This window comes from Mycteria americana, chromosome 1 (assembly GCF_035582795.1).
Source record: "Mycteria americana isolate JAX WOST 10 ecotype Jacksonville Zoo and Gardens chromosome 1, USCA_MyAme_1.0, whole genome shotgun sequence".
Lineage (NCBI taxonomy): Eukaryota > Metazoa > Chordata > Aves > Ciconiiformes > Ciconiidae > Mycteria > Mycteria americana.
In genome coordinates, this window is record NC_134365.1 from 130,068,332 (window position 1) to 130,083,619 (window position 15,288).

The following is a 15,288-nucleotide window of genomic DNA, read 5'->3' on the forward strand; positions in this document are numbered from 1 at the left end:
TTTTTTTGTTGTCAGAACTGCTGGAAAAAAAGTCTTTACTGTCCAGATGTACTAGACACAGATTTTACATTGTGGGAGATACTGCTGCTAAAAGAAAAGCTAAAAAAAATACAGATTAAAAAAGTACAGTGTAATTTATTTTGCAGTTCTGTCTAAGTATACAGGACAGTAAGTTTATTTTCCAACATACGATGGCAAAACGCTGGAACACAGAATTACTCTAGACATCTCAACAATAAAGCTTCTCAACAGCTTCACATTTGCCATTCTTCACGTACCTGTCTGGTAATGGACACTGTGTATCTCTGTGGAGTCTTTTTCCACTGTGGAGTTCAGTGGAATTTCTGTGCCATGGCAGAATTTATTCTTAGGTTAAAAAAAAAAAAAATTCAACTTCTGCCCTACTTACGTGAATGTTAACTGGGCGTTTATGTGGCTGTTAAATGGCTTGAGTTACCAGCCACATACAGTCACCATTAGATGACAATATGACAATACCGACTTTGTGCATATGGAAAGAAAGAATGCTTTCATTTTTCTTAGTATCACTCACTTGAAATATTAGGGAAATGTACTGTGTTTACAGATTGCTTGCATGCTGTCACTTACGGAACAGCTGTTTATCCCTTATTTTTTGCTTAGTCATTGAAATAGTGCAGGAAAATGCAGTGAATTATATCATATATTTTTGCCTCATTATGTTACTTACTCATGTAGGTTTTTCAATTATTTAATTTTTTGAACAGTATTACACTTAGCAAATGTAGGGGAAATCCTCTATCCTACCAATCTCTTGATTTAGCAGTATGAAAACCTGCCAGATTTTTAAATTAATTTAGTGGCTATTTGTAGTTTAAATACATCCAACAAGCTGTATGAATTGACAGAAAACATCTGTTGTTGTTTTAAATACTGCATTATCTAAATCAGTTTGAAAACAACCTTTGTCATATCTTAAAACAATTAGTGATGGTGCGTGCTTTCTTATCTATAACATTTCTACCATTGGTTTTGGTGACAAGTCTTTGAAGCCAGTATAATAGTAAAGATAGGCTGTTCTGAATCTGTTAATTTGAATTCTGATTTAGAAACTGATCAATTTTTCTCAAAAGCTTTTTTTAATACATGTACGCACTCAGAGTGAGTTTTCTCTATCGTTAGGTCACATGCCATGGTACCTCTCAACTCCTTAGCATTCAAATGGGAGTGGTAGGTGCTCAGAGACATGCATGGTGGTGTTTTTATACAGCAAACAGTGCAAAGACTTCTCGTGCGTCTTTATAATACCTTCAGTAGTCTCTTCTGTTTTACTTATTGTAATGGTGGTATTTCTCTTTCATATTTCTGTTTGATTAGAAATTATATAAAAGCCTGAGTGAGGTGAAGTCTGAAGTGGAAACAGTGATAAAAACTGGGAGGCAGATTGTTCAAAAGCAGCAGACAGAGAACCCAAAAGAACTGGATGAAAGGCTTACAGCTTTGAAGTTGCAATATAATGAATTGGGTGCAAAGGTAAGCTCTGTGTTTTTAATACAAAACTATGCCCACTTTTTAACTGACAAAGTGAAGAATAATCTTGGTATGCTAAGTAAATGGGGGTTTTTATTGGTTTCTTTCAAAGCCCTCACATTTTCTAAAGAGTGGGACAGAAAGAATGGAGCCAAAGGCAGTCATTCAGTTGCTCTGAGAAAATATAACCTTCTAGAAAAATATAAAATTCCTTTATTACAATTTAAAATTAAATTATTAATGTTTTAATTTATTTTTTTCTACTAGTTCATTGTTTTTTAGGGGTCAGAGGGGGACATTGTTTCTTTTTAATGCCTCAAAAGGTCACTTGTTTCAAAAAACTTCAGGTCAGAGAAATACTTAGATTTTGTTTGTGAATTTTTCACATTTTACTTAAAGAGCTACTTCATAAAAGAGAGAATTCTACCTTTTAATTTCCTTCTGCATCTGACTGTACAGGTCTTTAAGTATTTCATTTCCATTTGTTGCTGTTCAAAAATCTGTTGACCAAAAATTCTTGCTACTGCAGATTTCCTCAGGAGACATTTGTGTACCATTCTGCTTTGCTTCTTCTGCAGTCTTGAGTTTACCTACACATGAGTTCAGTTATTGTCATAACTGCTTCCTAGTTTAAAAGTCATGTACAACCCTGACTTACCTTTTCACTGTGTCTTAATATATAAGCCACATAGAATATTGTTTAGTTATGAGTGTGTGAAATAACTGTTCCACTGTTATACATCTCAGATACCAGAAAACTATTGTTTAGAATTTAGTCATTTGTCATCCTCCATTCCATAGGGATTACCAAATTTATTCATGTTGGGCAAAAGTAAATCATCATCCTTTGAGCCCTGTAATGAGGAATGTATTGCCTTGGAATGCAACTTTTTTTAAAATTTTTTAAATCTGAGATTTATACTCAGTACTCAGTTTGACTACTTGGTGAATGTCAGCTTATAATTAGGAGGACTACATGAATATTTTCCCAATATTCTTTAATATAATCTCAGCTTCACCTACAGAAAAAAAAAAAAAGTTTTCAAAATGTGGCCGACTTTTACCTTGTGATGCCAATGATAAGTTATTTTTATATAATTAACCTTGTAGAATCAATCCCTATTAATTTCCTGAGCACTGTCATTCCTTGTGTAAAATATCCATCTATACATCATCTATTTCTTCATCGATTCATATACAGTCAAATGCTGTTACACTTCCCAACAGGAGAATATTTTTGTTTACTCAGTTTTTCCTAGAAGTCAACTAAACAGACAGTAGGAAAGACAGACAACTAACCGATATTAATAAGACTGTGATTGAAAAAAATATCTTGCGTCAATCCCTAAGGGCTTTTTATTCTGGGTCTGCATGATCTATGGAGTGTGTTGCCTGCTCCTGAAGTACAATCCTCTACAAGGACCTTTGAGCTCTGGAGAGGAGTTGTGGCATTGTCCTAAAGAGGACTTCATGCAAATAATTTGATTAACAACTATCCTTCGTTACTCTGTTTTATTCCTCTTGCCCTCACTAAAACTATCCACAGAACTTCTAAAAAATGTAGTATTAGAGTAAATTTGGTGCTGTAACTGGCTGAATGAAGATTGTGAATGACAGATATAGTTGTCTGTTTATTTCTAAAATTTATATACTTCAAATATATGAAATAGGACAGAATACAAATTCTTTATTTTGTCAGATTATAAATTATTAAAACCATAAATTATTACTAGCTAGGAAAATGAGCCCATGGTAACACTGAGAGTCAGTGTGTGGTTTAAACACACAATGATAATCAAGCCCCACTGACTACAGTACGATAAAGCAATAAGAGTAATGTTACTTTTGACAGAGATAATACTCATTTGGGAACCTGAATTAAAACAGTTCTCTCTCTTGCTAGAAAATAAAGGTATTAAGAGACATCAATCTTTTGAGTGTCAAGAAAACTGGAGTCTGCTTCATTAAGGTGTGGATAGCTATCATCTGAGATTAGATAATATATTTGGTTTCTCCATTATTTTAGAAAGGACTATAGCATTTATTCCTACATTATGTTTAATGTAACAGCAGACAGGTGCCATTGTTATAGGAAACCTCTCTTAACTAATGAAGGAATAAAAATGTTCCATTAGGAAGCCATTAGTGATCTGAAGTGAGCCATATTGCAAATTCATGGGTCTCAAAAATCTGCAGTGCTGTGTTTAGCTTTGTTGTCCTAGATGCAATTTCTCACATTTACTTTTATATAGCATGGTAGTTAACAATTTTAGTGAAAGTCACAAAAGCCCCCAAAAGAATCAGTTAGCCATTACCAGCCCTAATTGATTGCATTGAGTCAAAGTCTGTCTTTTTAAGAAAAAACTGGTAATAGTTATAACTAATAGTAAGTCTCAGGACTGGAATGTATAGTCTGAGTGAAAAGCACATCTTTAAGTGTAGACTCGCTTGTGTGATTTCGTATGTACTGCTTCAGGAGGACCCCCATATTTAAAACAGTCCTTAAGCACATTTTGAAGCATGTGGAATGGTTTAATTAAACATGTGCTGAAGTGTTGTGCTCTCAAATGGACAGGAAAATTATGATAATTTCTAATAATTTTGTACAGTGCCTACTCTAGTTTTTCTATATATTTTAAGTATCATAAATTGAGACACTGTGAACCTAGGAATTCTTCCCCTTAAGAAGAATGGGAAGGTGTGGGGTTTTTTTTATTTGTTCCTTTTGTTTTTAGCATATACAGATATGGATATAAATACCTGTGAATAGTCCTAATTGCTTAGGTAGTATCAGACCTTAAACCTCTCTTTGGCCTAGGAATGAGTTTTGTCTGTTCAGAACATCAAGTTTTGCCACTCATTTTTCACCAATTGTGCTTTAAAAGCATGATGGATAATTTTGAAACCTTAATAGTGGTCTCAGTGTAAATAGGTTTGAGATGAACTTGCAAGAAAGCAAAATGTCATTTGAATATCATGGTGTAGTGGTTGCATTTATGATAAATATTCCATGCCTGTGCTTACTTACGCATTCACTTGCCCTTACTCTCTCTCTCTCTCTCTCTCTCTCTCTGACACAAGCACATATACATATATACAAGCAAACTACTATATAAAAGCTTAGGTAGTTTGTTGGTTGTGAGTGGCTGTGAGGTAGGGTCTGTAGCATCCTTGTGTCAAGTCTCTCTATGGTAATTCATCAGAACAGGGAGCTGGACTCTAAAAGAAAGTGGCAGTAATAATGTTCTTGCTGCTCTCCTAAGGGCATTGCGTGCAGTAGGGGCTATTACTTACAAGGTCAGGTCTTTCTTCACAGTAGCACTGCTGCGCAGGAATTTTTGGCTGTAAGACTAAAGGCTGTAAAATACCTTTCTTTTCGATTCAAATGTCTGCTTTTCTCATTTTATTTTTATTTATTACATCCAAGGATTCTTGCGAGTAAAATATTTAGCATAGCTAAAATAGCTTTAAAATATAGAGAAAATTTATTGAAACAGTATGTTTGATAACACTGCATGAAACAGAAGGCCTTTAGAGGGCACTGTTTCCTATTTTTCTTTAGAAATACAACTTTAGATTTGAAGTACGAACAGAAACTGATTAATCAGTAACCTCTGGATATATACAATGTACATGGAAATAGTGTAATATTCTTGATATTATATACAGAATTTGGAGATGTATATAGCAACGCAAATATTCTTTCTGTGTTTGGGCATGTATCAGTAACTTCACTTTATAGTATACCAGCTGTTTAGGATTCTTACACAGGCAATCACACTTAGGGTAGTGCACTTTGGATTGTATTGCTGCTAAGTATTTGCAAATAGTCATTTACAATTACTATTAATACTCATCAGAAGAAGAGGTGAAAATTTGTGTGGATTCCTGGATCCATGTGTGAATGGAGCTCTAAAAACCTGAGTTTTATGGTCCTTCCCAGGGATTTACCTCTTGGCCTGACTGTAAATTCTGAGTTCTCATTTAATAAATTTGGCATACAAGAAAGCACATTCTTGTATTGTGCTGAGATTTTAGTAGTAAGCCTCTACAGAGTGATAATATATGACCAGGGACGTTTTATTGCTTATTCCCTGGGCAAATCTGATCTGTTTACTCATGGATAGTGAAAGCCATGTACCTAACCTCATAACATCCTGTTACATTTTAAAACCTCAAACTCTCCTTGGCAGTAGAGCTAGGAATCAATTTGATCATTGCACCGCTACTTGTACGCAAACAGTGTCAAAGCCCAGAATAGTTTTAGTAGACACCGATACCAGTTTTGGATACCTGACACTACTGCAGACAATTTTTTTCTATTTAAAAATACTTAAAAATCGGTGGCTACAATCTCACTTGATTACTAATTGACATGCAAGGGAATTAGTAATTTATTTTAAATTTTAGTGACCTACTGAATACTTTTAATCCACCTTCCTCGATTAACCTTTTTTAAACTCCAGCACAACGTAATTTATTAATTTGTATTTTCTAACCACCAGTTGCCTAATTTCTATCTGAGATCTCTTCATTTACTCTTTTGACTTTTCTACTAAGTACGTGGAACCCTCTCTCTCTCCCTGAATGTGCTCAGGGGCTTGTGGGGAGGATTATTTTCCCCTATTCTTCCAGGTTACACCAAAATGTGGTGTAAGACAGTCAAGACAACATAAATACTCAGCCTTCCTTCCAGGTTCCATGTAATATGCTTAAAAGAACCTAACAAATAAAACAGAGATTGTCCACAGTACTTCACGTCCAAAACATTCAGCATATGAAAAGGCTAACCGAAAAGCTGCGAGTGTGAAGAGGTGAATATGGGGATCTAGAAGATTGGAAGCTAGTGGTAGAGGGTAAGACTTAGGATGGTCTGAAAGGTTGGAAAGTGTGGAAGAAAGCAGAAAGGTGCTGCAGGTAAGTCCATGGTGAAGACTCCTGTCTGAGAGACAGAATCAGTTCCATGGGATGCGGCCTGGGACTTAAACTGGGTGAGAAGTTTCAGGGAAATGTGAACAAAGGTTGATGCTCTAAGGAAACTAGAAGTGAGAAAACAGACTTGCAGGTAAGGAGGAAGAATTTGAAAGGGGACTATGATGGAAGATGGAGGACTGTGGAAAAGAAGCTTGGGATTACAGTCTACAAACTGCACTTTCTTCAAAAAGTGATGGTAAATGCTTGTGAAGCTCTCTAGAAAATGTGTGTTTCAACTTTCTTTTGTTGATTTATTTAGAACAGAGATGCCTAATCTTTAGTCAGTGCCAAACAGAATCATTTGAGGACACCCTGCTTTTCCCCCTCCGTATAAAAGTAAAATCATTATATAACCAAAATACAGGTGTTCCTATTGCAGGATGGCCGTGAGTCTTGGCTGCATGCGGGGAGCAACGTGCATCATACTAAAGTGGCAGACACATTTTTGATAAGGAGGCGGGAGCGGCGCAAAAGAGCTTAGTAAAGAATGCATCAAAGAATGTAATGCAAACTGTACGAGTTGTTCTGCAGTGACCCAAATATATGTTATTAAACCATGGAAAGGATTTGCTAATGAGACGCATTGCTGCTGATTTTTAATTTATTTTTCAGTTTGCTTTGAAAAAAGAAAAACATTTACAAATTCCTATGCAAACCCCCTACATTTAAAGAGTATTAAAAAGACAACAAAATAATATGCTGAGAAATTAAAAACTTAAAGTTAACTGTGCTGTCTTAGTTTGACATCATTCAGTGACTTCTGTGTTTCAAGATGTTGGGGTTTCTTTGGCAGAGAATTTTTTTCTCCTATGTAATGTAGCTACATAGATAAAACCTTGAGGATTCAATATCGCTATATGGCCATCTATGTGAAAATATGCTCTTTGAAGGGTTTTTGTGTCTGAAGGAAAGCCTGTTAATTCAGTTGTTCCAAATTAGTTTGCTATGCATGACTTCAAAACAGAGGAGTTGGTTTGCAGAGGTCTGCTGCTAGTTCAAACTCAATGTGTCTTTATGCGTGTTTTTTCTTATATGTATTTGCATTCTAGCAGCAAAATTACAGATATTGAGAGAACTAAGGCAAGAAATAACTATAGTAAAAGTGCAACTTGGCTTGTAAAATTGCAAGCTAAGCTTTTATAGGAAAGTGGCATACAGAAAATGGTATATAAAAATCATTAAACTTGTTTGACTGAAGAGTTAAGAAACACATGTTTTCTTTCTGCAGGTGACAGAAAAAAAGCAAGAGTTAGAGAAATGCTTGAAATTGTCCCGGAAGCTACGAAAAGAAATCAATGCTATGACAGAATGGCTTGCAGCGACAGATGCAGAATTGACAAAGAGATCAGCTGTGCAGGGAATGCCTAGCAATTTGGATGCTGAAATTGCCTGGGGCAAGGTAACAACGTAACACACACTGTACCTTTATATATCACAATTTAAGCATATTAGAGAAAGATAGATTTCTTTCTTGATAGAGAAAGAGAATAAAAATTCTGGCATTTTAATTAGTGGAACTTTGTAACTGTTATGGCATTATCTCACCCTAACATTAATGCTGTGAAAAGTTTAAACTATCTTGTCTCTGCATATATCAATAGCACAATTTACCTTCATATTGCAGTAATCTTCACTGAGATGAATTTAAAGTTAGAACTTAATTTTTCAGAGTACTATAAATTATCCATCCAGTATCCATGTAAATAGAGATCCATGTAAATAGAGATCCCTTTCTCTCTCATCCCATTCTACTCATGATTAGAAAAGTATTAAACAGTAAAACAGCTCCAGTGGATGAAAGATTACAGATGTCAGAACACTATATATTCCACATATTCAGATAGCAGCCAGGAGGTGGGATATTTGCTTTCTTACCCTTTTTGCTTTGTAGCTCATTCGTTTTCATTCTGGGGGCTTCTTACTTCCATGAGACTTCACCTTGAACTCTTATTTTAGGTTAAAACTCAAAGCCTAAAATGAAACTTTCCTCAAGATTACTACGTGTGCCACAGTTTAGATAAACAACTTACAGAATCACTGAGGAATGCAACACTTCTACATCAAACTGCGTATCTCTGTGTGATGTTAAGACTTAGCACAGTATCATTCAGCACTAGCTAATCTAGTTTATATTCTGCATATGTAATAAAAATCCAATCAGAACATAAGCAAACCAAGCCATCATTGTACACATATACCAGTATCTGTGCTTTAGAAGAAACTATGCTCATCGTTATCCAAAGCTTCAAAATTTCAAATAATTATCTGCAGCCGGCAGCATTTTCGATGTGTTCCTATATAATTCCAAAACAAAACAACCAAAAAAACCCCTTAAACAGTATTGTTTATTTGTGTAAAAATTTACTACTTCTGCTTTGTTAAATATGAAGAATTCCTTAAACATTTTACCAGTTTCACCATGCATTATGGAAATAGTCACGAATAATACACAGGCAACCTTACTACTGTTTTTTAAAGGCTGTGTAGATTAAAGGCACTGGAGTAAAACGTGGGTCATGGTTTCTTTTTTTTGGTTTTTTTTTTGTTTGGTTGGTTGGTTGGTTTTTGGTCTTTAATTGCCCCTTTCTGAGCTTGAGAAAATGTCTTTAGCCTTGAAGTACACTGATGATTTACAAACAAGTAACAAGAAAAAGAAAGTCCACAAGTCTTTTGTGATCAGTCTTTAAGAATGACAGTATTTTGAAAGTAGTATCCAAAAATATATAAAGATCAACTGTTGCTATTATTATCTTACAATTATTACTTTGACTTGCAAATCAAAACCTCAATCCTTAAAAAACCCATTGCTGCTTGATGTTCTCTCATTTTCACTTTCTGCCTTTCCTAAAGTAAAGTCTGTGCAGTTCCTCTCGTTACTTTTGATTGATATTGTGATCTTAACACCCATAATAAAGGACAAGTGTCAGATTTTTGAGACGGATTAGACAATCATATGGTTTTAACGCCCCCAAACTAACCTGCCAGTCACTCAGTCCATTTACCCAGTCATGAAAATAAGAATCATCTTTGGTGGTGTTAAACTACACAGTACAGTTCTACTGAAACAGAAATGTACACTGTATGTTCCTGCATGCATGTTCAGGAAAGTTATTCCAGATGTATATAGCTTCACAGAAGTTTAAATAGAAAGATTTGTCCTTAATATCATTTAATTGTTAGATGTGAACCTTAATGCTTCAGAAGTTGCATAATTAGAACCTAAGGTCTGATGGTCAGTGCAGTTACACAGTGGGAAGTCCTTGTTATGTCTCTCACTTGCTACAAGTAGTACAACATATTTTTATCTTATGACAATCAAAAAAGGTAACAAGAACTAATTAAAATAAGAAATATTAACATGAAAAATATATCAAAGAGGGGAACCACTCCACCTGCTAATCTTAAAGAACTCCATTGAGTATTGTGAATTTTCACAAGGAATTGATACATAACGGGTTGCAGAAAAAACTAGTAAAAAGCATATTTTGGCTTCAGATCCTGCCCAAAGCCTTCACTGCAGTCCAACCTCATATAATACCTCAGCTCTTCTCCTTCAGTCAGTTCATCACTAAAATAAGAAGAAACAAACAACTTTGGATGAGAGCAGCTGCCTCTTGTTGAAGTATGTACGTACTGAATGAGTGGCTTTCAGAATTCCTTTATTAAGATTCTCTTTAGGAAATATAAACCAATATTTACATAAATATAAGCACACTTTTAATTCTGAGGAATCCAACAGATAGTGTAGGTGGCAGATCCTAGCCTTCAAAATGCAAGTATTTGCAGAAATTACGTGATGTGAGTATACTTTTTCCTGAATCTGCTCCCCCTAAGAGACAGGAATTGCTGCATGTTATCCTGGACACTTTAAAATTCTTGTGAGAACTTCATAAATAAGTACAATATGATACTCCTATGTGGATTTCAATGAGGCATCATACAAAATCGTACATCAATAATTCAGTCCCCAGAACCAGGTCTCACGGTATCTGATTAATGTCGCAGCTTTGGGCTTTGGGCTTCCCGGGTGAGTAGGCTGCCGAAGACAGTAACCAATCTAATGAAATGCACTGGGAGATGAATTAGGCTCAGCGGATTGCCATTGTGAGGAAAGTCTGCAGAAAAACTAAGATGGAAAATGGAGGGGGAGAGAGGAGAACTCAATAGTGCGAATGAACTGAAAATTGGATGTGTGCTGCTGTCAATATAACTAAGCAGAGAGCTCGTAATCTTTTCCTTTACAGCACAAGGAAGCAGTTATATTTATTACTGCACTTATTTCTAATTCATTTTCAGTACCCAAGACTTCTTAAAAGTGAAAGGAACTCAGAGGGTTTGGGAGATAATTATAGAGGCTAGAATAAAAAAATCAGACATGCGAACATTGTCTTCAAGGTGTAAACACCTAGAAATAAAAAGGAATGTCCATCTAGAGTAGGAAATGATGTTAATGAAGCATAGCATTAATCTGGACATGAAGGGAAGTGTGTTATTTGTTCATGTCTAGAATTTTTCTAGGGATGAAACAAAAACTTGGCTGAGTTATGTGAAATGAGATGGGCAATATACTGGAGACTGTAAATCCTGCCTTTTTATGGAGTAAAGACAAGCTAAATCTTTCCATTTGAATTCAGTTCTGTTATAATAGATAAGAAAAATGACATGCGGGTGGAAAGATAGTCATTAAACATTGTATATTAGAAATCCGTTTATAATTAGAAATCTGATTTACTGAACATATTTATCACTAAAGACATTAACCATTGCGGGGTTTATTTGTCTTTTAATCAGGAACTGGGCTGATTAGAATTAGATTGCCAGGAAACCATGTTCTCAAAAAAGAAATGGCAGATGGTATTACCAGGAAAAGTCCTGTATCACTCCCTACTATCAGCAGTATGAGTCTGCCAGTGCTTTAATGTTATATTTTAGCACAGTGTATAATACCAGTGAGTATAAAGTTGACTTGAAGTACTTAGAATTACATTAGCTAACACATTTAGCAACATATTTCCTGTCAGTAAAATCAGTAAAAGAAAATGATCTGAAAATTGTGTCAACTGATTCATAGTCAGTGGCAAGAACGCAATAAAAATGAAAGGTGTGCTGTGAATAAACAAATAAATATGTATAATCAGCCACTGAGAAGGCCATAATGTCAGCTTCTGATTAATTCTGTAATCCTACCTGTGAGAGCTGAGCCACCTAACTCATTTCTTTTAGAGAGGTTCAAATTGCAGAGATTACTTCCAAGTAATCCACAGTGTACAGGCAGTATGGAGGCATATAGAACTTTTCTTCTATCATTTGCTGGTGTCGATTTTTTTTAATCTACCTATGTTAATGACCAGCATAATTAAAATATTATCCTCTGTATTTAGTCAGAACTCTGATTTGTTTGCACAAAACATCAGTAGTTCAATTTGATACATGGTAGTTTTATCATTATAAAGCGTAGCTCAGAAACCCTCTGCACCACATCCTCAGAAAAAGCCATTCCTATGTAGCTTCTGTTTTCAAGCGTCATCATTCCTAGTTAGTATTTGCTAATGTGAAGGAGGCTATAATTTCCACTCCCTTACTAAACATCAAGTAAAAAATAATAAAAAAAAAACAAAAAAAACCCAAAAAAAACAGTAGTATTTGTTAGTAAACTGAAAGATAAAGAGTGTGCCATGGTACAGTGGGGTCAGAGAGTGAGCTGTGAATCCCATTCAAAGTGTACATGGCTGCACAGGGAACTGCATTTATTTTATACTAACATGACTCATCTGGTCATCCTATGGATCCATATGTAAAATAGGTAAAATACTATTGTATGCAACTACAGACCTCTCAGGAATTCTCAGTAAAGCTTGTCCCCATGCCTTTCAACACTGCAAAGCAATCTGCTTTCTGCCTGAGTTTCAAGCCATCCAAATTTGTTTTTCTGAAATGAAGCTTTTATTTTACACTACAACTTCTTTCCTGAGGTTTTGATGGTAGGGACTGGTATAGGGAAGCTCAACTGGTCTTATCTCCCTCTCCCTCTCCTCCTTCTGGTGTTACTGGGATGGGGATTAGAAACTGGTTGCCTGAGGCATGCTCTGCATGCAGAGTTTTAACAGAAAAGAAGGATCTGTCTGTATTGATTTCATTTCCTGGGTGCCAGGAACCTAGATACCATTTCTCTTGGAAATGTTCACATTCTGGGATTTCAGTGGTGACATGCTTCCCCGGTTTTGATTAAGGCACGCTACCAGCATTTTTCTGAGAAACACAAGTGAGAAAAGAATAATGGTTCCTTTAAAAGCTAAAGAAAGATTCCATTCAGTGAAATACGAATTAATTTTTTGGGTCAAAGAATTTCTGTTGTGGTATCCTGTACCAAAATAGCCGCAACTGGTACTTCAAAAAAGTGGAAGTACAAGAGTTTCTTCCAAAGAGACATTTCAGAATTCTGTCTAACAGAAATTAGAACAGCGATTTGAATGGAGAGATTGCCATCATCTTTAACTCTTGTATCTGCTAGTAGGTGTGATCCTACCTGGAGGCATATGTAAAGAAGAGATGACCATATATATATATATATATATATATATATATATTTATATTTATATATATATCCTTAATATAATCTGTATAATTTGTATACACATTTTAATTGAGCTGTCTTTCCTGAAAGTATTTATGGAAGCTTTGTCTTCCAGCAGGTAATACATACTTGAATAAACTTTTGTTTTATAAATAAATATACTAGTCCTAAGGAAAAAAATAAAGTTAATTGAATAACTTCACTATAATGGCAAATAGCAGAGTTAATGTAATCTGTTTTAAAACACTGTTGAACGTTGCTGACAAATTTTCACAGCCACAATCCAATTCTGGGTGTTATGATGCTTAGTTCAACCTTTTGTTTACATATTTCTCTTTCCCCAAAATGCCATGTGAGATTGCATCAGAAAATTAGCTTCTTCCCAACTTCTAACATGTTTATGTATTTTATTTATGTTACAGAGTTTCATCCTGATAAACACACAAAATCAGAAGTATAAATCACATAGTCTTTCTGGGAAGAATTTCACCACTGTATTTGTTAATGTTTCATGCTGTACCCATTGAGGTGGTGTTTGGGATTTGGGGATTTGTAAGACTATCTTTCTTACATACTTTCAAATAAACTGCATGACTGAATTGCAATCTGATGTTAGGGCAATCAGGAGGGGGTTTAAATCCAGCAAGGTTGGGTTTTTTTCCCTTAATCTTGAAATATGCTCTTCTGTTCCCCAAGACCATACAGGGAAAGATGATGAGTGAAGGCCAATTCACCGAATATTGGAACTTGCTCTTCAAAAATTAGCAGATTTTGAAAGCCACTGCCTGAGTTTTAACGAAATAATCCTGGGATCATGATACTTTTTTTTAATCTGTTTTATGTAGTGTTGTTAAATTAATAGCAGTCCTTTTGTCTTGTTAGTACAGAAACTTTACCAATGCTATCTGTTATATTGCAATGGATGAAGTATGTGTAGATTGCCACTGCCTAGTAATACTGAAAAGAGAATTCTGAATACTATAATGAAGAAGTGTCAAATTAAAAAAAAAAAAAAAGACTTATCGAAGTTGTGAAAGAACTGAAAAAAAGTTGTTAGTTTACCTAGTACGCATTATCTCACACAGAGGAGGTCCTAGCTGATAACGCAGTGTGGAATCCCGCTGTCTTTACAGACCCTGCTAGCTCTTGAACTGTATTCAGTGGGTCCACGATTTTATACATAAGAACTTTGAATAACAGAGATTTGAAGTATCGCAGAAGATGGGGTTTTCACTTTGAAGTTGTGTTGAAGGCCTCAATGTTCTTTTTTTAAGAAGGTGGGGGGAAGTGTAATTGTTTACTTATCTCATTGGTTATTTATGTCCCTTAATTGCTAGTACACAGGAGTGTTAATATTCATATTGCCCAGAGGTGCACCTAGTCTTTGGTTTACATTATTTTTTTTACCTTGAAAGGAAAAACTCCTGGGATCAGGCAAAGCGCTGTTGCACTTTTTGTTGCACATTGGGAATTATACATCTGGGTCATGGGTAGCAGTTTTATTTAATAGATATTTAATTATCTGATCCATCTGTTTGCATTTCTAGTTGGGCTTAATATTTATATATATAGCCCAAGACTGGTCTGAGTTTTCATACATGTAAAATACAAAGGAAACCACAACCCATAGTAAATGTGCTTCAGAGATTCTTTTCCAAATGGAAGTAAATTATTCAGAAAAGGTAATAAAGCTGATCAAATCTTTCCATCCTGAGTTGGAGGTAAATTATATTCTTTGTCTTATTCTTTTTTATGATGACGCTTTGTACCTGCTGTGAAACAGATAAAATTATATTATAAGAGGGCATGTTTTTCCTTTAATCCGACTAGAACCTGTTGAAATTTGAAACTTTCCATTTCAAATTCTATAATTCTGTATAGTTAATAGTTTGCATTAATCATGTCTTGATTCTATTAGAAATCCTCTGTATTTGAGAAAATTGGTAGAATGTGGAGAATTTTTCATACTTACACGAAATGCAAGTGTAAAACCTTTTCTGTGAAATAACATTATAAAATTAGATCATTAATTCTGTTAAGCATAGGGAGCAAGCAGCTGCTTTAAGCATAACATATGCCAAGTAAGTTAGAGGTATTATTAAGATTGTATTGTACCAAAAAGTAATTTCTATACTGTCTTTATTGCAAACTGAAAATAGTACTTTCCCTAACAACACATTATCAACAAAATCATACTGATGTGTGACCATGAGAGGTGTGATGTGAAGGTG

General features: G+C 35.1%; 1 protein-coding gene across 8 annotated transcripts in view; it reads left to right on the top strand.

The window, feature by feature from the left end:
* DMD (dystrophin) overlaps positions 1-15,288 on the top strand; it is a 1,157,417-nt gene that overhangs the window by 446,287 nt on the left and 695,842 nt on the right. For all 8 annotated transcript variants that reach the window (XM_075520648.1, XM_075520634.1, XM_075520658.1 and 5 more), the window contains 2 exons: positions 1,357-1,512; positions 7,712-7,882. In XM_075520648.1, coding sequence (XP_075376763.1) covers positions 1,357-1,512; positions 7,712-7,882 — 327 coding nt within the window. The remainder of the gene's footprint in view (positions 1-1,356; positions 1,513-7,711; positions 7,883-15,288) is intronic.